This window comes from Theropithecus gelada, chromosome 6 (assembly GCF_003255815.1).
Source record: "Theropithecus gelada isolate Dixy chromosome 6, Tgel_1.0, whole genome shotgun sequence".
Lineage (NCBI taxonomy): Eukaryota > Metazoa > Chordata > Mammalia > Primates > Cercopithecidae > Theropithecus > Theropithecus gelada.
Window position 1 is genome coordinate 128,642,098 of NC_037673.1, and position 27,987 is coordinate 128,670,084.

The 27,987-nt window shown below is 52.9% G+C and overlaps 2 protein-coding genes across 3 annotated transcripts in view; one reads left to right on the forward strand and one right to left on the reverse strand.

Moving 5' to 3' along the window:
• The window catches only part of P4HA2 (prolyl 4-hydroxylase subunit alpha 2), a 103,166-nt gene that overhangs the window by 53,188 nt on the left and 21,991 nt on the right, over positions 1-27,987 (reverse strand). The gene's annotated exons all lie outside the window — the stretch shown is intronic.
• Positions 12,036-27,864, forward strand: PDLIM4 (PDZ and LIM domain 4). 2 transcript variants are annotated; one of them, XM_025386937.1, is made up of 7 exons: positions 12,036-12,210; positions 16,981-17,132; positions 20,924-21,005; positions 25,352-25,530; positions 25,739-25,902; positions 26,225-26,342; positions 26,451-26,760. In XM_025386937.1, the coding sequence occupies exons 1-7, from the start codon at positions 12,118-12,120 to the stop codon at positions 26,653-26,655; spliced, it is 993 nt and encodes a 330-aa protein (XP_025242722.1). In that variant the 5' UTR covers positions 12,036-12,117; the 3' UTR covers positions 26,656-26,760. The 2 variants fall into 2 exon arrangements, with proteins under 2 accessions (XP_025242722.1, XP_025242723.1); XM_025386938.1 differs by lacking the exon at positions 26,225-26,342 and having other exon boundaries at positions 26,451-27,864.

Genomic DNA, 27,987 nt, shown 5'->3' on the forward strand with positions numbered 1-27,987 from the left:
TGGGAGGATCCCTTGAGGCCAGGAGTTTGAGACCAGCTTGGTCAACATAGCAATACTCTGTCTCTACGAAAGTTAAAAAATTAGCCAGGCATTGTGGTGCACACTTGTAGTACCAGCTACTCCAGAGGCTTAGGCAGAAGGATCATTTGAGGCCAGGAGGTCGAGATATCTAAAGAGAAAGAGAGAGAGAGAGAGAGAGAAAACAATGGTCTCATCAACTGAAGGAAATAAAGATCATAGATAGCAGATGTTGAGGTGGCTGAAATTTGTGAGACAGGGTATCAAAGAAGAAGGAGCTACACAAAGAAGGAGCTCTGGAAAGCTACACAGAGGTGCTCCTGAGGCTTTGTCTAAGCCTCACATGCAAAGCAAGATTCCATAAGGCCTAGTGGATTGCTAATAAAGCCTAAAACCAAGCCTCATAGGCTCAAATTGGGCCTCTAGTGAATTTACTACCTAATAAAACAAACTCAACACTCTTTAAACATGATCCAAACTCTTAACAATGAAGTATTCATAATTCCCAATATATAGTCAAACATTACCAAACATATGAAGAAGCAAGAAAATACGCGTCATAACCAGGACAAAAAATAAACAACAGAAATAGATCCAGAGGTAACATAGATATTGGAGGTACCATAGATATTGGAATTAGCAGATGAGGCACTTTAAACAGCTATTATAAATATGTTAAAGAAGTTTAAATTACAAGATAGACATAACAAATGAATAGATGAGCTATCTCAGCAGAGAAATGAAAACTATAAAAAAGGAGCTAAATGAAAATTCTAGAACTGAAAAATACAATATACAAAATGGAAAATTTACTAGCTAAACTTATGAGTAGACTGGATGCTACAAATGAAAAGATCAATGAGCTTAAAGTCAAGACAATGGAAACCACCTAAAAGAAAAAGGACCGAAAAATGCAAACACAGCCTCAACGAAGTGACCTTGAAACAGTATCATGCAATCTAATATATACATAAACTTGGAGTCCCAGAAGGAAAGGGGAGAAAGAGAGTGGGGCAAAAAAAATTCTTTTAAATGGTAAATGAAATTCTATATTTGATTTAAAAAATTATTAATACACCATCCAAAGAAGCTGGGGTTTTAAAACTCCAAAGAAGATAAAAACAAGGAGGCCGGGCGCGGTGGCTCAAGCCTGTAATCCCAGCACTTTGGGAGGCCGAGGCGGGTGGATCACAAGGTCAGGAGATCGAGACTATCCTGGCTAACATGGTGAAACCCCGTCTCTACTAAAAATACAAAAACCTAGCCGGGCGCGGTAGCGGGCGCCTGTAGTCCCAGCTACTTGGGAGGCTGAGGCGGGAGAATGGCGTGAACCCGGGGGGCGGAGCTTGCAGTGAGCCGAGATCGCACCACTGCACTCCAGCCTGGGAGACACAGTGAGACTCCGTCTCAAAAAAAAAAAAAAAAAAAAAAAAAAAAAAAAAAAAAACAAGGAAACTACATCTAGGAATATCATAGTCAAAATCTTAAAACCAAATAGAACATCTTAGAAGTGATAAAAGAATGTAGGCACATTACATGGCTCATGCCTGTAATCCCAGCACTTTGGGAGGCCGAGACGGGCGGATCATGAGGTCGGGAGATCAAGACCATCCTGGCTAACACAGTGAAACCCCGTCTCTACTAAAAATACAAAAAATTAGCCAGGTGCGGTGGTGGGCGCCTGTAGTCCCAGCTACACGGGAGGCTGAGGCAGGAGAATGGTGTGAACCCGGGAGGCGGAGCTTGCAGTGAGCTGCGATTGCGCCACTGCACTCCAGCCTGGGCGACAGAGCCAGACTCCGTCTCAAAAAAAAAAAAGAATCACCATTTATTTCTTACCAGGAGTAATGCAAGACATAAAACAATAAAATTATAGGAATTATATATTAAATATTAAATAATCTATGAGAAAAAAAGCAACCTAGTATTCTATATCCTGAGAAGTTATCTTTAAAAGGGAATGAGAGGCTGGGCACGGTGGATCAGACCTGCAATCCCAGCACTTTGGGAGCCTGAAGCGGGTGGAACAACTGAGGTCAGGAGTTCGAGACAAGTCTGGCCAACATGGCAAAACCCCGTCTCTACTAAAAACACAAAAATTAGCTGGGCGTGGTGGCAGGTGCCTGTAATCCCAGCTACTCGGGAGGCTGAGGCATGAAAATCGCTTGAACTCAGGAGTTGGAGGTTGCAGTGAGCCAAGATTGTGCCACTGCACTCCAGGCTGGAGGATAGAGCAAGGCCCGGTCTCAAAAAAAAAAAAAAGGGGGGAGGAGCGGGGTGGGGAACGAAAAGTAAAGATACTTTGGGATTTTAAAAAAATGCAGACAGAATTCATCGCCAGTCCGTCTGTACTGCTGGAAATGTTAAAGGAAGTCCTTTTTTTTTTTTTTTTTTCTGCAGACGAAGTCTTGCTCTGTTGCCCAGGCTGGAGTGTAATGGTGCAATCTCGGCTCACTGCAACCTCTGCCTCCTGGGTTCAAGCAATTCTCCTGCCTCAGCCTCCTGAGTAGCTGGGACTACAGGCGCACACCACCATGCCTGGCTAATTTTTTGTATTTTAGTAGAGACAGGCTTTCACCATTGTTGCCCAGGCTGATCTCGAAATCCTGAGCTCAGGCAATCTGCCTGTTTCGGCTTCCCAAAGTGCTAGGATTACAGGTGTGAGCCACCATGCCTGGCCTAAAGGAAGTTCTCAAGGCTGAAGGGAAATAAGCCATTTCTCTGCTGAGATGCTCTTTGATACCTGTTGGAAATTCAGCTCTAAACAAAAGAACAAGTACTACCAGTAAACCTAACAAGTAAATAGAAAATAGGTTTTCTTGTTTTTTAAATTACTTAAAAGACAATTGACTGTTTAAAGCAAAAATAATGATTATTTGTTATGGAGTTTGTAGCAGATACAGAGGTAAACACATAACAACATTAGCAAAAAAGAAGGGAGAAGTAAATGGAAGTGCATTATTGTAAGGTTCTTACATAAGAAGCAGTATTTGTCCTTCTGTTGTCTTTACTTTCCTTTTTATTATCCTCATTTTTCTAATTACAAACTCAGTAAAATTTATTTATATGAAATTAAAACACTATACAAATATATAACTTAGAGAAAGTAAATGTCCCAAAATACCATCCCCAGAAATAAAAACTACCAACAGTTTGCCGCATATTTCTCTGATTTTTGAAATCCATATGTAACAGGAAAACTTATTTCAAGTATTTATCTTCATGAAAGAGATGTTTCTCACCTCAAGTGTCTCAGTCTGCTTGAAGTTACTATAACAGAATACCAATAGCTGAGTAATTTATAAAGAAAAGAAATTTATTTCTCAAAATTCTGGAGGCTGAGAAGTCCAATACCAAGGTGCCAGCATCTTTCAAGGGCCTTCTTGCTGCATTATCCCATGGCGGAAGGCTAGAGGGTGAGAGAGACAAAGGGGGGCCGAGTTCCTCCTTCACAAGGACACATTCCCACAATAACAAACCCACCCCTGTTGGCATTAATCCATTGAGGGCAGAGCCCACATGACCTTATCACCTCGTAAGATCTCACCTCTCAACACTGTTGCATTGTAGATTAACTTCCCAACACATGAACTTTGGGGGACACATTCTAACCATAGCACCATGATTATAAAAATATTAATCTACATATTTTTTGCCAGTCCTTTCTTTAGTTTAAGCATATGAGTAGTTTATAAAAGCATTCACATTGGGAAAATTAAAATATATAGATCATGAATCCATTTGGGATTTACTTTATAATGTGGGAAATTATATAGCATATAGAATTATAGCCTTATTTTTTATGCATAATAATAAATGATCCCAACATGAGTTATTGAGTAAACTACCTTTTATTCCCTGGATTAAAATGTTTTCTTTATCTCATGCTATGGACTCTCTTTTGTTCCACTAATGTATTTGTCTTTTCCTATGCTGCTATCACACTCTTAATTATTTTAGCTCTATTGCATACTTTGATACTTATAGGGCAAATCTTACTTTATTAGTCTCTTAATCCAATATTTGTGGGGTTTTTTCATACTTACTTTTCAGCTGATCCTTAGAATCATCTTGTCAATTCCTCCCACCCAAAAGAATTTTGTTTGGAATTGCACTGAATTTACTAATAAATTTAAAATATTGAGTTTTCTAGAAACATGACATATGCCTGCATTCCTTTTGTCTTCTTTCAAATCTATCCTAGATCAAAGTTTATAGGCCGTTTGTTTTCACTCACTAGGATAAGAAAAAGGAAATAAAAAAGAAAAAAGTTTATAGGCTTTTGACATACTCAAAATTCATTTCTAGATATTTTTAATGTTTCACTATTATTGTGAATGGTAAATTGTTTTCATCACGTTTTCCAATCAGTTGTGACTTAGTACTCTTAAAAGCTATTAAAATCTATATACATATATGCATTTATTCTACTCTGCTCCATCCTACTGGATTCACCCACCGGTCATAATCATTTTTCAATTGATTCTCTTGGATATTACAAAGGGAAAATCATAATATCTGCAAATAATGATCATTTTGACTCTTTCTATTACTTACTTCCTTTACTTCTCCCTTATTTCTTCTTTTCACCCTATTGTCCTGGTTAGCACTTCCAGAGCAATGCTGAACAACAGTAGTGAAGAGGACATTGGATTCTCCCATTAATATAACTTTCTAGACTGTTAAATCTAATGCTGGCTTTTGGTTTTTGTATCTGTTCTTTAAAATGTTAAGAACATTTCCTCTCTTCATGGTTTTCTAACATTTTTCATGTGAATGGCTGATGAAATTTATCAATGCCTTTTGAGATAATTACAAGACTCCTTTCTTCATTTTAATCTAATGTATTAATCATTAGATTTTATATTAAATCAAGCTTGCAATTTGAAAAAGAATCCCCAAGGTGGTAATAGGGTTTCAATACACTATGGGAACCAATTTGCTATATTGACAATTTAGAGGGGGCCACCATCTTCTTAAAGGGGATATATTGGTGTTAGGATAACAGATCTTCACAAGGATTGTGGAAGCGCTCCATCTCTCTCTGGCTCTGGAACACCATGGTTCTCTGAGACAGAATGCTTGTGCACCTTCTCTGGGCCAACAATGCTTCATGCTTGAATGCCCAATGTCACAGCTCTCCATGGTCAGCTTTTCTTAATCCTAGACACAGCTACTTCTCAGGGACTGCTGGTCCTAGAGCGTTAGGTGGGGCCTTTTCCAACACTGTGCACTTCAAGCCCAGATCCGCCATTTTCTCTTCATCTTCCCTGTGATGAGACAGCTTCTTGTTTAACTCTCCACACATAGAAGTTCTCATTATACATTCTCTTAGAGCTCCTGGTTTCTCCTGGAGAAGACACAGCCTCCACTGTTCCTAGGCAAGCCTATCTTCCCATTAATATGGTGATCTCACAGGGGGCAAACAATTTGATCAGGCATCATCTTGGTGGAAGCTCAAGTCCTGTGAATGCTCTTACCATTGCGGGTGGCTATGAGAGATGCAGGGTGTGAGGATTTCAGCCCCACTCCCACTGAAAGCTCTGCCTCCAACTCCGCACTGCTGATCCTGGATCTACACAGCTATGGACCTAGCCTTGGGAGGGGAAGTGAGAAAGAATTTTGATTGTCTTAGAAGCCAAGAAAATAGCCACCCAGGACATTAGGCTGACTCATGGGCCCTGCTCCAATCCATTCTCTCGAGAGCCTTCAGCAACCTCAGCCCAGCTTCACCCTCACAGGCCTGAATCTGGCTCTTCCGACTTTAATCCCTGTGGCCCCCTGCACCTGGATTCCCAGACCTCTGGGCCAGCTGGCAGCTACTGGACTCAGCGACATGGCTCTGCCTGACTCTCCCAGCAACACAGGCGGCCAGGCTCACACCAGGTGGCCACAGCTGGCGTCCTATGGCCAGGCCCGGAGGTGAGGTCAGCCTGAACAGTCCCCGCCAGCCTGTGACTCAGTCACCACTGGGCAGTGCTGGGCACCATGGGGCAGAGCCCTTCACCAAGACCAATCAGTGACTAAAGGAGTTGGCACTGTAGGGGAGAGGGCCAATCGTAAGAGATAGAAAGGATGGGCAGGGAGGATAGGCTAGCGGCAGACCTATGCTAGCCAGACTCCTGAGGAGAGCTTCACCACCTCTGCCAATCTGAATCACAGCCCCCATGGCCCCTCAGGATCAAGAGACAGAGGCCTAATCTATACCAGTAAGAAAACCACGGGCATCAGGAGATATGGGGGTCCCTCCTGAGACGAAGAACCAGGAAGACTGGACTTTAAATCTTTGAAGTTATTCCCAAATGAGGCTATCCATTTTAAATGTGTATTATAAAGACTTAAAGCCTGGCACAGTGGCTCACGCCTATAATCCCAGCATTTTGGGAGGCCAAGGTGGTTGAATTGCTTGAGCCCAGGAATTCAAGACCAGCCTGGGCAACATAGTGAGACCCCATCTCTTTTTAAAAGATAATAAATAAATAAGTAAATAAATAGATAAATAAATAAATAAAACTTAATAGTTTAACACTCAGGCCTAAAACAGTGCCTGACACATAGGCTCTCAAAAATATCTGATGAATAAATAAACAAAGCAGAAGTAACAAATGCCATAATTCTTGAAACACTATTCTCACATTTCTTCCTTTTTTATTTTACTGGGAACCTAGAAATATGAAAGTGCTCCAAGCTCATTCTAGCTGGTATTAAAAAAAAAAAAAAAAAAGGATGGGAGGAAGAAATATGGAAGTAGTGTGGGCCTCTTCTGCCCTCTGAGTAGCCCTGGATGTCAGTTCTTGTGGTCAAAAAGAGAAGGAGGGGCCTCAGGCCAGAGACCAGACTGTCCTGGCCAGGTCACTGCTAAATTGGAGTGTGAGTGTCTGTAGATGTGTGCGCTGGGGCAGGGCTAAAGCTGGGCCATGAGTCCAGGTCCCAGCTGACAGATGAGTGACAGTGTATGTTTGGGGAGCCCCAGTAACTGAATTTCTGGGCTGCATCTATGTCCATCTCCTTCTTGTCATCCCTGCACTTTTGCTCAAGCCTTACCTGCACCTCATAGCAGTGTCTCTCTCTCTCGGGCTGAGAAGGAAAGGGTTTTACACCCCTGCTTTTGTCCAGGCACAGTGATGGTCAGGCCATGACCAAGACATTCTACGTCCAGGGCGTAGAATGAGCACACAGTACAGTTACTCCGCGATCCCTCTGCTGCTCCGCCTGGAGGAGCTGATTCACAGATGGAGGCTCTTCTCCTCACAGACACCAAGAGGCGAGGCTAAGGGAAGACTCCAGCTGTCAGGAGAAACTGGAAACCTGAATACACCTGGGTCGGGCCTCTATTTATGGACTACAGGTAGACTTGGGACATCTGATGCTGGGGGAGACTGGGGGATGGCAGGCAGCCTGCCCGAATCCTCTGGCCTGAATGAGAAGTGGGAGGGGTGAAAGGATGGGGGTCTCTTTGAGGCAGGGGTGAGGCTGCTTTTGCAAGCTGCCTTCCTGAGGCCCCAGTTGCACAAGGCTCCATCACATGGGCCTTGCTGCCACCACAAACAGCCTGTTCTGTCACTTCCCTGCTGGGGCTGGGCTGAGCCGCCTCTGGCTCTCCCACCTGTCAGCTACCTCCCCACCCTCCTCATCCCCCCACCCCTGCCACCGTGCGAGATGCCACTCCTCCCAATAACCTTCTACACCCAGGCCTCAGGGCCGGTGCCTCTCTGGGCCCAGCTAGGTAAACCTGTCCCCGCCCTGCTGCCTGGCAGCCCCTTTGTTGGGTCCCAGAGCAGACTGGTTTTCTCTGTGAAAACAGAGACAGAGCAGGTCTGACAGGGGTGCTGATGGGGACTGCAGGTCCGGCTGAGACACATCTGTCCCTGGGGCAAGGCACATGGCACAAAGGCACCAACACAGGGTCTAAAACTCCAGACCTACCACTTGAAACTGTGTGAGCGTGTGGTGGTCACACACCTCCCCCAGGATCAGTTTGCTGAAGAGAGCTGGTTCTGCTCTTGTATCTGCCCTGGAATCTGGCTCAGAGCCAGTAACTGGGTCCCAGCTGGCAGAGTCAGCTCTGTCCCTGTTTGGATCCTTGGGGACTGATGCCCTCTGGAGCCTCCAGCATCTCAGCCCCTAGAGAGGTGTGGCAGCTTGGAGAATCCCCACCACACCCCCAGGTTAGTTGACCACAGCTGGGCTGGACATATAGCAGGCACTCAATAAGTGTTTGTTAAAGGATTGCATGGCACAGAACTAGAGCTAGGAAACGCCCTTTGCCACAGGCATGCCCTCCACTTTGTGTTCTGCTGAACCAACCACAGCTCCAAGACCAGTTTTGTTGCCTCCTGACTGAGTCCTGTCCTTCCAGGATATGCTGGGCATCAGCTCTCAGCTCACCTCACAGGCTGTACTGTCCCAGACCTTCCTTTTGGATGTTGCCTGGTGCCCATGCCCCTGGCTGCCTCTACCCCTTGCAGAGCCCCTGACCCCTGCCTACGGTGGGCCTGCCTTAACTTCCTGTAACTTTAAGGCACAGTTCCAACTCTGCAGGAGACCCACACTGCCCCTCTATCCAGCTCTGCCCACCACAGACTGCTTCCTCTCCACCATTTGGGTTCCTGGCCTTGACCAGCAGGCTTCTAGGAGAGCGGACACCTGGGTGGAGCTGGACCAGACAGGTCACACTGAAATGGGGGCATCTAAAGTTCTCTCTGGCTGTTTGCTGAGGCCCTGGAGTAGTCAGTACTGTGGACTGGGCATTCCAGGAAGAAGGAACTCCCAAGCAAGGCTTTAGATTCCCTTGGAATCCAGGCTCTTGGCTGGGGAGAGGCGGCTGGGCCTCAAAGAGCTGAGCCGGAATGGAGCAGACTCTACCTAGAGACCTGAGGCCACTAGGCCAGGGAGGAGCAGGTCAGCAGCTGAGCTCTCTGGCTAGCCCCCACGGCCTCACAGGAAGGTATCCTCAAATATGGGCTGCCCCATTACTCCACGCCACCTCCCCACTCAGGGCTACATCAATTCTGGGCACTCTCCTGGATTGTCCTCCAGGTTGACCTCGCCCTTAGCCTGAGGTTGTTCTTGTCCAAATCCTTCCCTCTCATTCTAGGCTCAGGCCCAACGACATTCCCAAGGTTGTCTGCTCTTGCTGGAGCCTGCCAACCCTGCCTGCCCACTGAAGAAAGAGCACCATGACTTCTCCTGACCTTGGACAGACCTGGCCACATAGAGAAGGCCTGGGCATCGTGCCCTGAGCCACTGGGTGTGGCCTTGAAGGCAGCAGAAGCAGAATTCTTCACCTTCCTAAGCCCCCTCATGCCCTCCCTGCCTCCCTCTGGGTCATGTCCAAAGGGCAAGCTAAGATAATAATTCCTGTAACTGTGGTGTTGTTAACAGCAAATGTTTTTTAATGCCTTCTGTGTGCCAAGTTCTCTGCGTGGTGCTGGAAAGACATAAATAAATAAGACGGACACAGCCCCTGCCCTTATGGATGACGCTTGGACCCAGCCCTGAGCACTCAATATATATTTATGCAGAGAAGAAGAATGCATGAAATAAGCAGTCTGGTTATTCCCAGCAGCACAGACACCTGATGGATGTGCAGTAAATACGTGAAGGCCACCAGGGCAGGGGTGATGTGTGACCTGGCCACCACACATCCCCACCTTGAAGAGGGCTTCCAGACCCTGTGACTGCCTTATGACTTGATATTCCAGCACGATAGGGTCTCAGCAATGCAGCAATCTCCCAGGACCAAGGCCATTACAGGGGGAAAGGAAATCTGAGGGCTTCCTTAAAGAACTTTCAGGAGAGTTGGAGAAGCCATAGAATCTGCAGCTTGTCTGACCTGCTGCCTAGAACTCAGTGTACCTTACGAGTGGGTTCACAGTATGGCCCCTATGAAGGGCCACCCCCAAACTCCAGATACACAACCTGACCTGGCATCTCCCCTGTGGGAAGGCACAGTCAGAAGTAAGCCTCTGATGTTCTCTTAAGTCAGGGATGTCATCATGAACTCATGTGAGGGATGACTGGCCTGGATGCGGATCCTGCATCATTGCAATCTGTCCAGAACGCTGCACGATAAAATGGGGAAGTTTATGGACCAGATTCTAAAAAAGTCATCCAGAGTCCCCACCCCACCTCCACCTCCAACCCTGTGACAGAAGCCTTTGGAGATGGATTACACTGCCCAGAGACTCAGGGGCCAGGAAGGTCACACTCAGAAGGACCATGTCACATTCTCCCGGACAGAAGTAAACGGGTAATGAGGGAATTTCAGGATGGAGGCGAGGAGTGTGGGCAGTCTTTGGGATGCAAAATTGGGGGAAGCAAGCAAAGTATGAAGAGGAGTTTCAGGAATTCACTTTGGGATGCACTGGGCGGAAGCTTCCACAGACCCCTGAGGATCCCGTTCCCCAGCAAAGGTCTGTACGGTTTACATTCACCAGGACTCTTGGAGCCAGGCTGACAGGCCTCTGACCACAAGCCATGCTGTACACCAAACCCTTGGGACAGCCAGTGATAAGGGATGGCTGCCCCCCACTCTCTACCCCATTTAGTAGGGTTTAAGTCCTGGGAAACTTCTGGCCTACAGACATCAGAGAGACCATGCAGTGACCAGCTCTCCTGCTGGCCCTTCCACCTTTCTCCAATTGTGGTCTAAGTCTGCATGGGGCTGAGCAGAAACCTACTCCATGACGAAGTGATGGAGAACAGCACAGTGGCTGATGCTCTAATGGATTCAGACATGCGCCCGCACACACACACCCCAAATGCACTCCCATATACACCCTGCTACCACACACCACTTGTTTCTCTCCCAGTGAAGAGATAGCAGCATCTTGCCTCCCACGGAGGCACCCACATTCTACCCTGAAGGGCCACTCCCTTCCTTGGACTGCCCTAGGTTTGTGCCTCTCAAGCAGTTCTCCTTTTTGGGGGTTGTCAGAGACCCAGCGGACTCATTTCATCCCACCACCTGTGAGGAGCCCAAGAGCAGGGTCCTTATCACAGCTTGGCTAAAAGGACACATAAGGTTAAGGATCTGGGCTAAATGAGAGGCCTCCACAGGGTCTGGAAAAGTAAATGGTGTCTCCCTGATGTAGCCAGACAGAAGGGCCCGGAGAACCGGAGGGAGGTCAGTGGGGCCATGGCATCTGCATTGGCTGTTCAAGTACATCCCCGGAGGATAAGGGTTGGGAATGGAGAGAAGACCTTGGAGAGAGAAGGGCCCAAAGTGAAGAGCTGCATATATTTCTTCCCTTCACACTGCACAGCCACGACCCCAGCCGCTGCAGCTGCTCCTTTCTCAGGAGACCTGGGGAAACAAAGCTCCTGGCAAAGGACGAGGGGAGGGGGCTGTGCAGACAGGGAGGTGGCCTTTGAGGAGCCTGCAAGCAGCAAGAGAAGGCCTGAGTGTCCTGGGGAAGCAGGGACACCTTGCTTCCAGATACAAGTCAGGGACCACCTCTTCCAGGAAGCCTTACTGGCCTCCACAAACTAGTCTGAGGACCTTTCTGTGCCCACTCCCATGCTTGGCGCTGCCTGCTATCGTCTTGGGTCTGCGTCCCTGGCCCAGTGCTGCTCAGGCCCCTGGTTCAGAGGGTTCTTGGTTCAGAGGGCTTCTCACACGGGAGGATGGGCCGCGGGTTTGCCAGTCGGGCCCATGAGCAGGTATCTGAGCTGGGCGCAGCCCCATCCCCCAAGTGGGCCCTCCATCCCTCCTCCGGCTGGAGCACCTTCCCTAAAAGCGACTTCAAAGGGCCGGTGTCGACAGCCGGGTTTGGGTCCGCGGACGGCAAATCCGAGGACCGAGCAGGATCCAGGCCGTCGGGGCCGTCCGAACTCGGGAGTCTCAGAGCTGGGCGGGGGTGCCGGGTTGCAGGCAGCCGAGGCTGAGGGCGGATCCTCAGAGCCCCCCGAAGTGGGAGGGTCGGGCCGGCCGCGGGGCCAATCCGGGCGCGCAGGGAGCGGGGGCGGGGGCTGGGACGAGGGGGACCGGGGCGGGCTGGCCGGGGGCGGGGCGCGGCGTCCAGGCGGCGGCGGCGGCGGCGGCGGCGGCGGCTCCTCAGAGTCCGGTTCAAGCTCCGGCTGCGGCTCCGGCCCGCGATGCCCCATTCCGTGACCCTGCGCGGGCCTTCGCCCTGGGGCTTCCGCCTGGTGGGCGGCCGGGACTTCAGCGCGCCCCTCACCATCTCGCGGGTGAGTCTGGCGGCTGCGTGGCGGCAGGGCGGTCCCGGGTCTGAGACTCGGTCCTCGCGGTCCGCCCGGGACCCAGATCCCCGATGTATCCGAGGCTTGAAGGCGGAGGGTGGGCCTGGGTGCCCCGCATGCTGTAGAGGCGGCTTCCAGGCAGGGCAGGCAGCCGCAGCCGCCCTCCTCCCACGCTGGGCCTGTCTGCCAGATCCCGCGGAGAATCTCCCAAGAGTTCACGCACCGGCCTCCCCGCTGGCCTCATCTGGGGGAGCCACTGTGGACCCGGGAAGGACCCGCGGAGATGGGCCAGGGGTCTAGACAGCTCTACAGAGGCCCAGAAACTTTTCACTCACCCCTGCCTGAAGATCTGGGGCAAAATGATTTAGAATCCCCCCTTCCCCTATCAGGGGTCCCTGCTGGCAGAGCTGGGTGACCCAGGGAGGTCTGGGGTCCTTGCTGAATCTGAGAAGAGAAAGGTCCATCCACTTCCCACTTTGGGCATGAGTCAGTCTCTCATTCATGACCTCAGTCACCCTAAGGGGAAGTGACCAGGAGGAATTCTGGCTTCCAGGGGAAAGGGAGACTTGACTGTGAGGTTGTGAGACCCCTCCCCACAAGACGACACAAAGCCAGGGGTCAGGACAGCCTCAGGCCTGTTCCTCAAGTTTCCCAGGGCCCTGCCTTGCCCACGGAGAAGGAAAAGGAGCGGGCACAGCCCTGGAGCCTGGCTAGTCTGAGTATAGAGGAGTGGAGGAGGTGACTCAGGCCCTGTTCAAGGGGGTGCCTGTCTAGGGGAGACAGGATCCTGGCCCAGCCTTGATGTCCTCGTGTCTGGAGGGCCAAAAGAGAGGACTCAGACCCTGCCCTTGGGGGGCCCCAGCCTAAGGGACAGAAGAGGAGAGAACCCAGGCCCTGCCCTTGGTGGCTCTCAGTCTGGAAGAAGCAGAGGAGATGACCTGAAACCATCTGACGGCCATCCCTTGCTCCCACACAGGCTCATCTTGTCTTTGGGGGCCTGTGTCAGAGGCACAGAGAAGCACCTTCCCCCCCCCCACTGCCACCTCTTGCCGTGGGGGCTGGGCCAAGCCAGCTGGGCTTTCAGAGACTTCTCTCCAGTTCTTGGGAGGGGGTGGGCACCAGGTGGAGCATGGAATTATGGAGTCCCGTTTCTGGGGGCCAGGGTGACAGGCAGGCCCAGCTGTCCTAGGAGGCTTCCCACATCTGCCCTCACTGCCAGGTCCCTGGGGCTGAGTGAGGTGGGCCTTCAACACATCCCAGAGCCTTTCATCTCCCTCTTTCCTATTGGATTCCTGCTGTGTGTGTGTGTGTGCAAGCCTGTGTCTGCTTGTGTGTGTCATGCTGTGTGTCCGCTGAGGGGGCTGGTAGGGGCACTAAGCAGGCTGGCCAGGCACCCTGGGCGTGAGGCTGCTGACAGGCTCAGTGGCGGCGGCTGACGGCTGCAGGCGGCAGGGAGCTGAGACATCTGTTGCCCACGCGGCTGCCTGCCCGCGGAGGAAAGGCCTCCACACGTCACAGCCGTCACAGCCTCGGCTACGGCAGCAGCAGCAGCAACGGCCTTGTTTGGAGCTGATTGGGGATGCAGGCCCCAGGCAGGCGGGCAGTCTGGGAAAAGGTTTGCCAGGAAGAGCCTCCCTTGTCCCCCAGAGTCACGCGGCAGCAGCTCAGGCCCTAGGAGCCAGGATGGCTGAGGTTGGGTTTGGGTGGGATCTGGGGAGATTTACAGTGCTGGGGAGGCACAGGCCACAGCTTGCCTAGCAGGTACCTCCGGGGCAGGTCTACAGGGACTGACGATATGTGGGAGTGTCTTCACCAAGGGGGCTCAAGATCCAGCCCCTCCCTTGCTTCCAGGACTTCTCCTACCCAGGACCCAATAGGGAGGGACAGCCTCACACAGACAGGGAGGAGGCTGTCAGCTTGGCAGGGCTGGGGGCTTGCAATCTCAGCCGATGAAGCCTCAGGGAGTCCCAAGAACATCATCTGGGGCTCCTTCCCCACAACCTATAATGATGGCTGGCCTTGGCCAAGCATCCAGGGTGTGCCAGGCCCCACCCTAATGTGTGTTGTTAACAGCTCCCTCCAGTCCCTGGAATGAGCACCACCTTATGTCCAGCCTCCGGTGGGGGCTTTACAAGCTCTGATTTTCTCAAGTAGTCCTTACAACAGCTTTTAGAAGTAAGGACTCCCTCTGGCCTTACATAGATGGAGACCCAGGCACAGAGAGGCTAATGTAATCGACCCAGAGAAGCAGAGTGGAGACAAGAGGAATCCAGGCAGTCGAGTTTGCTGTGACTGTGTGGGACAATGTGGCACCTGGTTCTGACTTGGACTCCTAGCCCACCACAACATCTAGACTGGGTGGATCAGGGGCTGGGAATGCAGCCATTACTGGTGAGGGGCTGATTCATGCCTTCACCGCCCACCTCACTTCACTGTTCTTGTCTCTGTTCCTTCTTTCTGTTTATCCTGTGCTTAGGAGCTAGAGGGATCGGCCTGAATTCCACTCTGTCCTGTGACTTCCCTGCTTAGAGCCCTCCATGGTTCCCAGGCACCCAGGAGAAATGCCAGCTTCCCACCCGGGTGTACAAGACTCTGCAGGATCTGTTCCCTGCCTGTTCTCTGACTTCATCTCTTCCACTCTCTCCTCATTCATGATGCTCAGGCCATACAACCTTCCTTCTACTTTCTTTCCAGATGTGCCATTATACATGCTGGTCCTTCTGCCTGGAACACTATCTCTCCCTCGGGTACCCTCTTTTCCTTTACCCCTTTTGGAAGAAAAGTACAGGTGTTAAAAGCGTAGTTTTAAATTTGGAACCGGGTGGCCTGGATTGAAATCTTGATTCAATCTTTTATCAATTAACTATCCTTCTGTACTTCTCTGGACCTCCATTTCCTGATCTAGGAAATGGGCTTGCCTTCAGGATTAATGAGATAATGCATGTAAAGGTGGCTGGGAGAGTCACAATTTCTTGGCCTCACGCCCTCTCTGACCAGAACTCCCCTAGCTCAATAGAGCTGGCAGCATCCCAGCCACCCCTGCTTTCAAGAAACTTCCTCCGCCCACAGAAGCCTGAATGCACCCCTTGTGCTGCCTGAGTCATCCTGCCGCAGTTAGCCGCCCCCTGAAGAAAGACTCCTCTCCAGTGTGAGGACTAAGGCATGGCACCCCTCCCCCAGGCTTCTCTTTCTTCCTCTGTAAAATAGGGATGAGAACAGCCTCTGCCTCACCAGGTGGTTGAGGGCTTGCTGTGAGCTAGTTATGGGTAAAGCATAGAGCCCAGGCTCTGGCACAAGGCAGGTATCCATGAAGGGGAAGAGGCGGAGGAGGGCCTTGAGGGGAGGGTGGGATGGTGCCAAGTGGGTGTCTCCCCCAGGATGACAGGCTTGCACAGGTGCCCGGGCCCTACAAGTGAACATTCATGATTGCCTGGTTGGCTGAGAGTGTCATGCTTCAGAAGAACGTTTCCTTGAAGCAGCCTACTTCAGGGCAGGTCAGCTTGGGCAGTGCCAACACCAAGCCTCCAGCCAAGGAGCTGCCAGCATCTCAGCTTTGTCCACTCACTACTGAGACCTGGCTGAACTGAGCCTAGCTGGGCTTCCAGGAGTTCCCACCAGTAGGAGCTCCCACCCAAAAGAACGAGGTCACTGGCAGCTTTTGAACCAGCTGGGCACTGGCTGGAGAGGCTGGGTAAGAAATCTATTTCTAAAGGCTATGTTGGGGCCAAGGCAGGGTGAGGGGTGCTCCACTGCCTGGATTCCCCTGGGTTGCTTACTTAGGTATCTCTGCGAGTCTAACTCCACTTCCCATCCTAGCCTTCTTCCGTTGACCAGCATTGTAAGAGCTTCCAAGTGTGAACACTGCTTGACTTTGAGAGGTCAGTAGTGGCACTGAGGTAGCCTGAGTTCCTGTCCTGCAGGGGAAGTAGAGCTAGAATTCTGACCCCCAAGTGCAGGCTGGCAGCTGGAACTGGATGGCCCTGGACTTGCCCAGGGAGGTGATGTTCAGACCTTCCCATTTTAATTACAATGAAGTATTAACATGAACAATGTAGGGGGAAAGGTGGTTATGGGAGCACACAGGGTAGTGAGATCCCAGAGAGGCTCCCAGAGGAAGTGGCGTCTATGGTGAGATCTGAAGGATGAGGATGTGGGAGTCAAAGGAATGTTCCAGGTAGAGGGAACAGCTTTTGCAGAAGTGTGGAGGTGAGTGACATATGGTGCCTCTGAACACCCCATAGACATTCACATGGTCTGGACAGAGTGTGGGTGTGGAGGTGGGGATGAGAGTTGAGATCAAGCAAGTAGGAAGGCAAGATCACTAAGGGTTTGAATGTTAGGCCAAGGGGTTGGTCTGCCTGGGTGGGGCCTTGTCTGTGTAGGGTATCTGTGACACGTCCATGCTCTGTATGTATCTGTGAGCACATATGTCTCCATGTGTCTCTGTGGCCCCTGCATGTCCTTGGGCACACATGCAGGCTGCAAGAACAACATCCACTTGTCCCAGCCCAGAGGAAGCCCTTCTCGTATATCCTCATGCCCTGCCAAGCCTCCAGGTGCTGGAGTTGGAGGTGTTTCCAGCAAGGCTTCAGCCAGGCTACATGGGGACCTCAACCAGCCTCTCGGCTTGCCCATCCACAGGCCATGCTGGTAGCAGGCCACACTGGCTAGGTTCTGAGGTTGGAGGAGGCCTAGAGTAGAGCTTGCAGCAAGGCCACATCATGACTGTGCCCAGCCATCTGGCTTGTCTGCCCGCAGGTCCATGCTGGCAGCAAGGCTGCATTGGCTGCCCTGTGTCCAGGAGACCTGATCCAGGCCATCAATGGTGAGAGCACAGAGCTCATGACACACCTGGAGGCACAGAACCGCATCAAGGGCTGCCACGATCACCTCACACTGTCTGTGAGCAGGTATGCACAGGTGGGCTGGGCTGGGAGGATGGCGGGACGAGGTGGGCAGTTATGGGCAGCCAGCATCTTGGGTGAGCGCAGCTTCACACAGCTCAGCTCCTGGGCACCCCATCCAGGAAGAGTCCCAAGGAGTAATACTTTCATGGGGGCCTGGCAGACACTGTTTAGAGCTGTAGCTTAAGAAGGGAAGAAATCCCCTTTTAACTTAGACTAGAAGTGTGTTGGGGCACTTACAGCAAGTGTTGCAGGCAACTGAAATAGGACCTTGAATAGTCTCTGGGACATTTGTTTCAGTCCTTTCCCCTCCCCTGAGTGACCAGTGTGATGACCGTTTCAAAATAGTTTCTTGTGCAACACCTCATTTAACCCTCATTTACCAACTTAAAAAAGGTAAAACTTAGTGTAGTCCCCACTTCACAGATGAGACAAGTGAGGCTCAGAAAGGTTAGAAGGTGCTTAAAGTCACATAGAGAGGGAGTGGGGTAGCAAAATTTGACCTCAGGGCTCTCTCCTAAGACTACAGACCCTTTACTTGGCTGCTGACCACTCCTACCAGCCCCACAGCTGCCCTGCCACAGCCGTCCCCACGGTGGCCCACACTCTGCCCTGGTTAAATACAGATTTGGGAAAAGTTCGTGCTATGGACTGTGTAATGCTGTGCAGCTGATCAAGAAGGGAGGACAGGGGGTTGCCAAGCCCCATCTGTGCCCCATAAATGGTCCTGGGATGGAAGGTCCACTGGGGGTGGGGGTTGGGGGACCCAGCCTTGCTCAGGTCCTGGGTCTTTACTCTGAAAAGCAGTTGGACTAAGCCTGGCTGAGTGGGGTCTCCCCACTCCCCTGTCCACCTCGATCCACAGAAGTCAGGCATAACTTATCAGCTCTGCCATGTTCACTGCTGATGGGGACTTCCATGACCACCTGTGGAAGTGTGTGGGCAAAGCCTCCCCAAACCACAACACAGCTAACCATGCCTCTGAGCTGGCAGGGTGGGAGGTGAGCCATTGGCTTGGAGCCATTAAACATAGTGGAAAGGCCTGTGAGGTCGCCCCTGTTTGTGCTTGGCCCATGGCCAGATCGGGGTTGGGGTCAGGGCCCCTGGCTGTGCCCGTGGCACTGAGTGGGCCCAGCTGCAAGTCCAGGACCTTGTATGCTCTACCTGGCACATGGTGAGGATGCTCCATCTTTGGAGTTCAGCAAAGCTGGTCCTCATCCAGCCTCTGGAGCCTTAGGTGCCCAGATGACCTCTATGAGCCCGGGTTTCCTTTCTCATAAATGGATCACATTCATCACCCTCCTCCAGACTGAGATACAGGCTGGATGGGGAAATGTCAGCACTGCTTTGCCCATGAGTGGCCTCTGAAGCCTCCCCGGCTTGGCTGGGATCCTGGCCTCTGACTCACCTCCAGCCTTGTCTCTGTGTGACTGAACAAGGGCAGCCCTAGTGGTAGTGGAGTAGTGGGGAGGAGTGCCTCAGAGGGGGCCTGAGTCAGGAGCTTCCCAGAGTGTATGATGTCAGGGGAGGGTGGTGGGGTGGAGGTCCCCCTCCTTCTTTCCTTCCTTCCTTCCCCGGTCCTTTGTTCCAAACCAGGCATGGATGGAGCCAGAGGTCCACTGACCTGTTCCACTCTGGGCATTTCAGCCCCAAAATGTCACTGGCCATGGAGCAGATGAGAGCACATTCTCTACTATTACAGAGCTGGGTTGAGAATTAGGCTGTGCTGACACATAAAGTTACCCATAAAAGAGAGAGAGGGAGAGAGAACTCTGCTGTGCTCCAGCAAGTGATTTAATGTCTCGAGCCCATAACTTCCTCAACCAAAAATAGGGACCATCTTCTGATCTGGACACTGAGTGATGATGATGTACCAGGCCTGCTCAGTCAGAGTGAAAACCTGAGTCTTGCCCTGCAGCCCCCATCTCCAACCCTCACGCATGCAAACTGTGGGGAATCAAGACATGAGGGCCACCTTGACCCTCTGAGCCAGCATTTCTTCTACTGGACACTTTCCTACCTGCAAGCTTTCTGACTCTGCTCCCTATCTTGCCTGCTATGCCAGGACCTATGCCTGGGCCCAAAAGACACTCCCCCGCCCCCGCGACACACACCCACACAGCAAGGGCTCTGCACAGAATCAGCCTGTTGAGTTGGCTGGAGTGAGCTACTCTGTGCTCTCACTCCCACGGTGACCAGCTTCCCTACCTGCCCTCTTGTGTACAGCGAGCTCTAATCCCCCCACAGACTTCCCCATAGAATGAAAAGTGTATCAAAGGCCCAGCTTCCCCAATGGGCTTGTTTTGTTTTGAGCCCAAAGCCAGGTATCCAACAATCCAAGCAAAATCACACTTCCTGGGCATGTTCTATAGGTCCAGGACCTTCCTGACATCAACTTCAACACTGAGGCCACTGATGGAGTCCCTGTTGTCCATCACATGTGGCCCAAGGTACCTTTGCACAGCCTACTCTTTGCCTGTCATTTTGTTTAAAGAGCCCAGACTGTGATGGGGGTTGACGCATGATTAAGCCTTTCATTCTGATCTGATGCATTGGGCCACATTAATGGCTCTGGGTACTTTGTGCCCTTTGACCCTTAGATGTCAGGCTTTTACTGTTCTTCTGGGCAGAGCTTCAGGGAAGTTTAAGGCCAAATAGCCACACAAGATGTCCCAGCTTTATCCAAGAGAAGCTCTGAGTAGGCAGAGGCCACAGTTAAAGCTGTGAGTTAGGGTAGCCACTTGGGAGCCTGCTTGAGGGGGCTAGAGACAGGGACTATGGGGCTGGTGTTGCCCTGGAGTAGCAGAGCTCTAATACGGAAGGCCTGGAGTAGAGAGGTAGCCTCCAAGGGACTAAGGAATGGGCAGAGGCAAGGAAGTGCAGAGTGAGTATGGACCATAGGTGTAGACAGATTATTAAAACCTTCAACTGAAGGGGCAGAAGTGGCAGGGGTAAGCTACTATGTCAGTAGTGAGACCTCGAGAAGCCTCAGGAGGCTTCGTTGGGTGAGTGGGAGGACATTATTCCCCTTTGGTCTAACCAGCCTCACTTCACACGCACCCACCAGTCCAGGGTCCATGCCCCTTCCTGGCCTGCCTTCTCACAGGGCTACTGAGTGATAGGGCTGGGCCCTAGGCATGTAGCCTCTCGGCCTGCCTGCCCTGCCTATGGCAGGTTTACGATGTTTTTCTCTCTCCTGAGTGGTGTTTGGCTTTTGGTTTCTATGGCGAAGCAGGAATTTCCTAATGGCCTGTTTCCCATCTGGGCTGGGCAGACTCAGTGATGACTCTGCCGGCAGCAGCAGCAGGAGGAAAGACACACCCCTCGGAGCCTCCATTCCACCTACCCCGGAGCTGATGGACGCCTGACCCCACACCCCCCCAGAGGCATCTACGGATGCCCAGAGGATGAGTGGATAGGCTTCTAGCTGGTCAATGTGTGAGGCCTGACTTGCAGTGCTGTAAGCTGGGCCTCTTTGAACTGAGCTTCTGTAGGCCACGAAGAGGGTAGAAGATTAGGGAAGCCACAGGGCTTGTCCTGCAACCTCTCCAGGAACAGACCAGAGAGGGACTGGGCAGCTGATGGGGACAGAAGCATATAGCCCTGCCCCAGGAGGATGGCAGCTAGAGTTGTGGCTCATTGCCACAACAGTCACCATTGTGGTACAGGGGAAAGCACTGGAGTGGTGTCCTTCTACCTGCAGGGCACAGCCCAGAGCCCAGCCCCTCTTGATCCTGGCTCCCAGGCATGGTGGCCTTGGTAGGAGACATATCTGACCATCACAATTTCTGCCACAGGCCTGAGGGCAGGAGCTGGCCCAGTGCCCCTGATGACAGCAAGGCTCAAGCACACAGGACCCACATCGACCCTGAGATCCAGGTATGTACAGAGACTGCCTGGCCTGGCCTGGCTCAGAGTGAGCCCAAGGCAGAGGGGCCAGCATGCAGGTTCACCTGCACTGAGTGTCCTCACTGGGGCTCTCAGATACCCAAGACAAAGACTGAAGCAGAAATTTTCTCTGGACCATGCCCATACCCCATCCCATGTTCCTCAGATGATGAGCACCTGCGTGGCTCTGTCTCTGCTCCAGGCAATCCTGGATTCTGGACCAAGGTGCCTATGATGTCCAGGAGCTGGGCTAGGCCTTGGTTTGCGGCTACCACACAGCCAGCTGGAGTTCACTGTGGTGCCCAGTAATGCCAGACCATTAAGAAGTCACTGTGCTTATAGCAGGGGAGGTTGGTGGCAGTCTCAGGCTGTGGAGTGACCTCAGGCTATGGGACACTCCTCTGGGTGCCCTATCCAAGCCTGAAGTTCTCTCCTGGTCATCCTGTGGTGCTTCTAGCAGAACTCAGGCTGCAGGCCTGTTTGCCCAGTCACCTTTCTGTATGTGATAAGAGTCATATCTCTGGTCCTGTCCTCAAGAATAGTGAGAGGATCAAGCTGTTCTAGGGCCTTGTTTTACCATGGCATGAGGAGTAGCCAAGTGGGGATGGCTGAGGTATCCAGAGCCATCACTGGGCCACAGAGTTTGGGCAAGGAGACTGGGATGGTCTGTGATGGAGCCAGAACCATGGGACCCAGCATGTGGGACCATTGCCTCCTGAGCCTGCCTTTGTCCACCCTCTCAACATGGAAGAAAAGGGGCCAAGGCAAGGAGAGGCTTCACTGAACCAGAGGGAAGGATGTGCCTCAGCTTCTCCCTCACCATCTACCCCAATCCCATCTTGCTCTATTCCCTACCCTGCCTGGCTGGCATCTCTGAAGCCAGATACTTACCACCTTCCAGACAGTGCCCATTCTGGCAGGGGAAAGGGACTTAGAAGTTCTGGGCTAGGGGAAGCCAGGGGCCAAAGGAGCCCAGAGTAGTCACATGACTCAGACAAGGAGTCAAAGAGGGCTTCCTGGAGGAAGGGGTATAGAAGCCAAGACCTGAAGGCCTAGGAATGGTAAGGCAGGCAAAGGGGTATAGGGAGAGGAAGTGTGGCCCAGAGGTGAGGTGTTGCACCACAGGTTCAGAGAAAAGAAAGGTCCAGGGGAAGGGAGGGCAAGGTGGGAGGAGTGAGAGGACAGAGGTGAGAGATAAAGTGGTGGGGAAGGACCACAGAAAGGTTCTTGGGCTTCTCTATCCTGGACCTCAGCTGTTCTTACAGGGATCCACGGCCACATCTGTGTCTCAGAAGCTTGCTCTGGTGGCCCTATGGACCCCAGGCCTTAGGGGCAGGGGTACATGTTGGCATAGACAAATGAGCCAGGCTTGCCATGGGCCAGGCAGAGGGGAGCAGCATAGTGCAGGCCCCAAGCTCATGCATGAGGCCCAGCCTCCCTCAGAGGCAGCAGTGCCAGGATGGATATGACGGGGTGGGGAGGGGGTTCAGTCTTCCAGGAGAGGCTCAGAGCCGGTGGGCCTGGGAGGCTGGCAACTGTAGAGCAGCTCCCCCTGCCCCCACACTTATTCTCATTGACTCCCTTGAAGACCAGGCTGCCAGTGGCTCACACTGGAGAAGGAGGGAGTTTCCATAAGCACCAGGGCAGCCCCTCAGCTGCTGCCCCACTTTTGTACTTAAAAGGTCATGGACTCCATGGGTGGTGACAAAAACACTCCCACCCTGCCCCTGCAGGGCTGAGTCCTTGCTAACACAGACACAGGGCCCATTGTCCCCATGCTGCTCCCACCCTCTGCCTGAGTGGGGGTGTTGGGGAGGGGGTGGAGCTGGCTGGAGCCATTGAGGAGGAGAAGGAAACCACAGTTGGCCCTAGGACCAGCACAAGGTGCCCTGGCACACATCCCCGAGTGGGATGGGACAGGGCCAGCTGGAACTTCAGACCCACCTTCCCTATGGGGCCATAGGAGAACCTCCTTCTCTCAGGCCTCTTGTGGGAACACAGGAGGTACTTGGCCTAGCCCAGGGTGGAGGAAGGATGGTAATAAGTCAGGGTTTTCTGGAGGGAATGGCAATTATGCTGAGAACCAGGTGATAGGGAGAAGCAAGTCAGGTGGAGCAGGCAGTCCTTGCACACTCAGCCTGTCCTCCCCAGACCAGCAGAGAGCTAGAACTGAGCCTCTAGGAGGTGGCACCTGCTCATCTGGACTCAGCGCCTGCCTCCAAGTTGAGTGTCCCAAAGCAGGTAGTTACCCCCATCCTGCTGAAAAATCCACTGAGGCTTCAACAACCAGTGGGCAGCAGGCTGGTTCTCAGAGCAGAGGAGCATATGGTACGAGGTGCACCACCCACAGAGGGGGAAAATCCAGGACTGGGGGCCCAGGAATTCCCCTGACAGCCATTCATCCAATGAGTATGTGCTTTGTGCCAGGCACTGTGCAATTGTCTTATTTCATCTCCACAAGGAACCTGATGTGGAAAGCATCACATTCCCCAGCTCATAGATAAAGAAACAGGTTCAGAGAGGTGAAGTGACTTGCCCAGTTAGGGGATAACCCTGGGACTCAAAATAAAACTGAGGTAGCCATGTGTGTCCTAACCACAGAGTTCAGGCCTAGAGAGGCAACTGCATGGGTGGCCGTGGGAGGGACAATGGCTCTGTTGCCCTGCAGTGGACCCCTCCACCCTGCTGGGTAGGGGTGAATGAGGGCCTCCTTCCTCCCAGTCCCAGTCCCTCCAACTCCTCCCTCCCACCAAAACCTCCGCCCAGAGGCCCAGCCCCACCCCCACTGGCCACAGCCCATCTGGTCCCCATTAGAGGCCAGCCCTGCCTGCGTGCCTGCCCGACAGACACATGTGTGAGAGTGCTCAGGTTTCTCAGGGGTTTTTGTTGGGCCTGATGTGAATAAGGGTTTTCCTGTTGCTGCTGCATTGATGGGGGCCACCTGGGCAGTAAGACCCTCCTGTTTGTCTGTTGGGGTGGGGGAAATGGAGGAGGGCCCACCCAACTGCTGGTCTGCCTGTTCCCCAGGTTCTCACCATGCAAAAAGTAGGGGACAGTCAGGGCAGAACCCCGCAGGCTCAACTATGCGTCAGAGCTGCCTAAGTCCAAACCAGGGCTCTTCCCACTACGATAGGCATGTTTTCCTGTCCACACTGCGCTCTGTGTCCACACTGTAGAGCAGAGGAGGTTTACATGTCACTCCCAGGCTGAGGCTAAGACCTACCCCATGGCCTGGACTCAGAAGTCATCCTAAAATCATGCTGCTCTGGCTGCTAGCCCAGTCTCAGCCATGGAGGCCACCATGGCCATTCCCAGGGTGACCAGTGCTGACTCCAAGTCTCTGTAACCATGTGCGTGTGGTTAGTTTTATGTAGGAAGATTGGCAGGTGCATATGTGTTGTCCTTATGCATGTGTGTGTCTTTAAAACATACTTGCGAGAGTCTGCATGCCCCTGTTTACATTGCTGTGGGTGTGCTTGTGTGCACTTGCAAGCTGGGAACAGCACGGCTCTGGACTCTGCAGGGACAAAGATCCCCAGTCCCCACTCAGACCCACACACACAGAGATACTGCCCTCTCCTCATGGCTGAGGGGGCAGGTTCAGGACACCCCCCAAAATGTTTCAGCCATGGGCACCAGGCTGGCTGTGGGGTAGTGGGGCAGAGAGCCTTGAGCCCTAGCCTGGTCTCTGCCCTTCATCTGCTGTGCCTGCAGAAGGCTACTCATTGTGGCCTGGAAAGCAGGAAATAGGGGACAGGTGTAGGCCCAGAAGGGGCTGACCTGACAATGGCACTCTTGAGCCTCAGCCTGCCCAAAGGGCCTTGGACACATGACAGTCAAGGACCCTTCCTGGCTGTAGGACAAGAGTTACCTTTTTTAGTTCCCAGCCGTGGGCCCACCCAGTACCCGCCACAGTTCAGGCAGGTGAGAAGGCTTGGCACCAGGGCCACTTCTGCCAGGAGGCCATATACCCTGCTGTAGCCACACTGACCTTAGGCTTCTTGGGATAGGCCTGCCCCAGTACTATCCCTTCATGAGTGGTGGTGGGCAGAACCACTGCAGGGCTCACAAGCTCAGGCTGAGTCTCAGCTGCTCAGGTTTTTGTGTCTGACTTTCCAAGGACATTTCTCATTTCTGCAGGGGCAGAACCAGTCCCCAGGCCCAGTCCTACCCTAGAAATCCCTTCCCTGACTGAGCACCACGGGCCAGAGGTGCCAGAGCAGAGGTAGCCAGCTGGCATCCACCACCTGGCACAGCACAGCAAGGTGGAGGTGGGGTGAACAAGGAATGGCCAGAGGGCAGAGGGTCTCCCAGTGCCTTAGGCCTCTCTCTCATAGGACGGCAGTCCAATAACCAGCAGGCGGCCCTCAGGCACCGGGACTGGGCCAGAAGATGGCAGACCAAGCCTGGGATCTCCATATGGACAACCCCCTCGCTTTCCAGTCCCTCACAATGGCAGCAGCGAGGCCACCCTGCCAGCCCAGATGAGCACCCTGCATGTGTCTCCACCCCCCAGGTAGCACAGAGATGCCTTCCGTGCCATGCCCAGAGCCCATCTTAACCCTTGATCCCTCAAACCTCACCCAGTCCCATCCTGACCCCTGACACTTGATCCTTGGGTCTCAGCTGGTTGCATTCTGACTCATAAGCCTCACCAGACCCGAGTCCACAGAGTGAAGGCTGGAACTGCATCCCTTCCTCCTCTACTTCTTTCTCCCTCCCAGCGCTGACCCAGCCAGAGGCCTTCCGCGGAGCCGGGACTGCAGAGTCGACCTGGGCTCCGAGGTGTACAGGATGCTGCGGGAGCCGGCTGAGTCCGTGGCTGCGGAGCCCAAGCAGTCAGGCTCCTTCCGCTACTTGCAGGGCATGCTAGAGGCCGGCGAGGGTGGTAAGACGCCTGCCACCTGTCCCCACTTGCCTTCCCACTCCCTGCAGTGCCCAGGTTGCCCCCTAGCGACCCCACATCCCTCCTCCCAGGCACCTGCCCTCCTCGGTCTCTGCGGCCCGGTCCCACACCCTTGCTACACCCTTGCTAGGTCTCGTTTCGTGATTCCCACTCCACCCCCTGTCGCTGCCCCTCACCCCACGCCCGCCAAACCCATTCCCCAGTCTCGGTGCCGATGGCCCATCCGGCGCCCAACCAAACACCCCGCAGAAATGGAGTTCTGACCTCCTTACCCCGTTCATACCACCTACGCTCCGGGTTTCAGGGGAGCGGCCCGGGCCTGGCGGACCCCGGAACCTCAAGCCCACGGCCAGCAAGCTGGGCTCTCCGTTGAGCGGCCTGCAGGGGCTGCCCGAGTGCACGCGCTGCGGCCACGGCATCGTGTGAGTACCCGCCCCCGCTGCCCTTCCCGGACCCCAGCCCTCCAGGGCCCTGGATGCGGGCGCAGTCGCGAACCCGTCAGTCACTCGACGCTGTCTTCCCCGCATCAGGGGCACCATCGTCAAGGCGCGGGACAAGCTCTACCATCCCGAGTGCTTCATGTGCAGCGACTGCGGCCTGAACCTCAAGCAGCGTGGTTACTTCTTTCTGGATGAGCGACTTTACTGTGAGAGCCACGCCAAGGCACGCGTGAAGCCGCCCGAGGGCTACGACGTGGTGGCGGTGTACCCCAACGCCAAGGTGGAACTCGTCTGAGCTGGGCCCCTGCTCCCGCCCCTGCTTCTTAAGGTCCCTACTCGGCCGGTGTAAATATGTTTCACCCTGTCCCTCTAATAAAGTTCCTCTGCTCCACCTTGAACCTGTCACCTGGCCTGCCACCCTGCTGCGTAGGCCATGCATGGCTCTCGAGTGCGGTAGCATATGCTCAGATGCCAGGAATGTCCTAGGCTCCGGGTACAGTGGTGAGCAGGATGGGTACTATGCTGCCCTGAAGGGGGCCACAGCCTGGGTGGAAGGCAGACCTGAATCACAACGGGGCAGCTCTAGTAATACGAAGGTGAGGTCTAGGATGCTGCGTGCGGCGCGACGACAGGAGGTATGACCTGGGTGGGGTCAGGGAAGGTGTTAGCTGAGAACTAAGAGATGAGGGAGGCACGAACTCTACACGGGTGAGGAGGGGAACTGTGTGTGCAAAGGTGAGCGGGGGGTGAGAAAGGCCCCTGTGGCCATCATCGACACTAGCGGGGTGGGGGTGGGGGTGCTGGCAGCCTCTGGAGCGATCGCTCCCCTGGAGAGCGTGATTGAGCGTGGAGATCACCTGGGCCGCCGCGGGCGGTCTGCACTTCCTGGCATTCTCTCTTCCAGGTTTCTTTCACCCAGGAGCACTTTATTCTACCCGGAGACCCCCTTTTCTTCCCCTTCCTCTCTCTCCCACCAGGGGGCGCGCTTAAATTTCCAGACGGAGACCAGAAGGAAGGTTTAGAAAGAAAAGAATACTTGCCCAGGGCAGCTTTGCCCTCCAAGAGGCTCCCTCCTGTCTCTAAGTCAATTCCACCCCTCCTTGGAGTCCCGGCTTCCACCCCTTCTCGGAGTCCTGGCGTTTACCGCGTGGTGGGTTTGCCTTGGGCCTTTCATGTCCCGGCTGCACACATCGTCTGTGAATTGTGGCTTGTTCACTCCCGAGAATGAGTCCTAGACTCCCGGTCGCGTGGATCTACCCTCTAGTTTACTTGCTCGGGAAGAGAAACTGACTCGTTTTATTTAGTGCCTGTTTAGCGAGCCCAGAGTAACGTACATTTGTGCTGTTTTCAATTTTGTGCTATTGCAAACCACAAAAAAACTTACCAATTCACATTCATCATCAGCAGGAGACGTTTCCTTGTGCCCCTGCCAACTCAGGATATTACGTTTCTTTTTTCATTTTTGCCAGTCTGTTAAGTAAAATATCATGTGCGGTTGTTTTAATTTGCATTTCTCTGATTACCAGTGATGAGCATTCAGTCTTTGAGCATTTATGGTGTGTTTGCTGGGTGCCTAGCACTAAGGGAACAGAATGGTCCTCACTCTCAAAAGAGCAGTTCTTGTGTA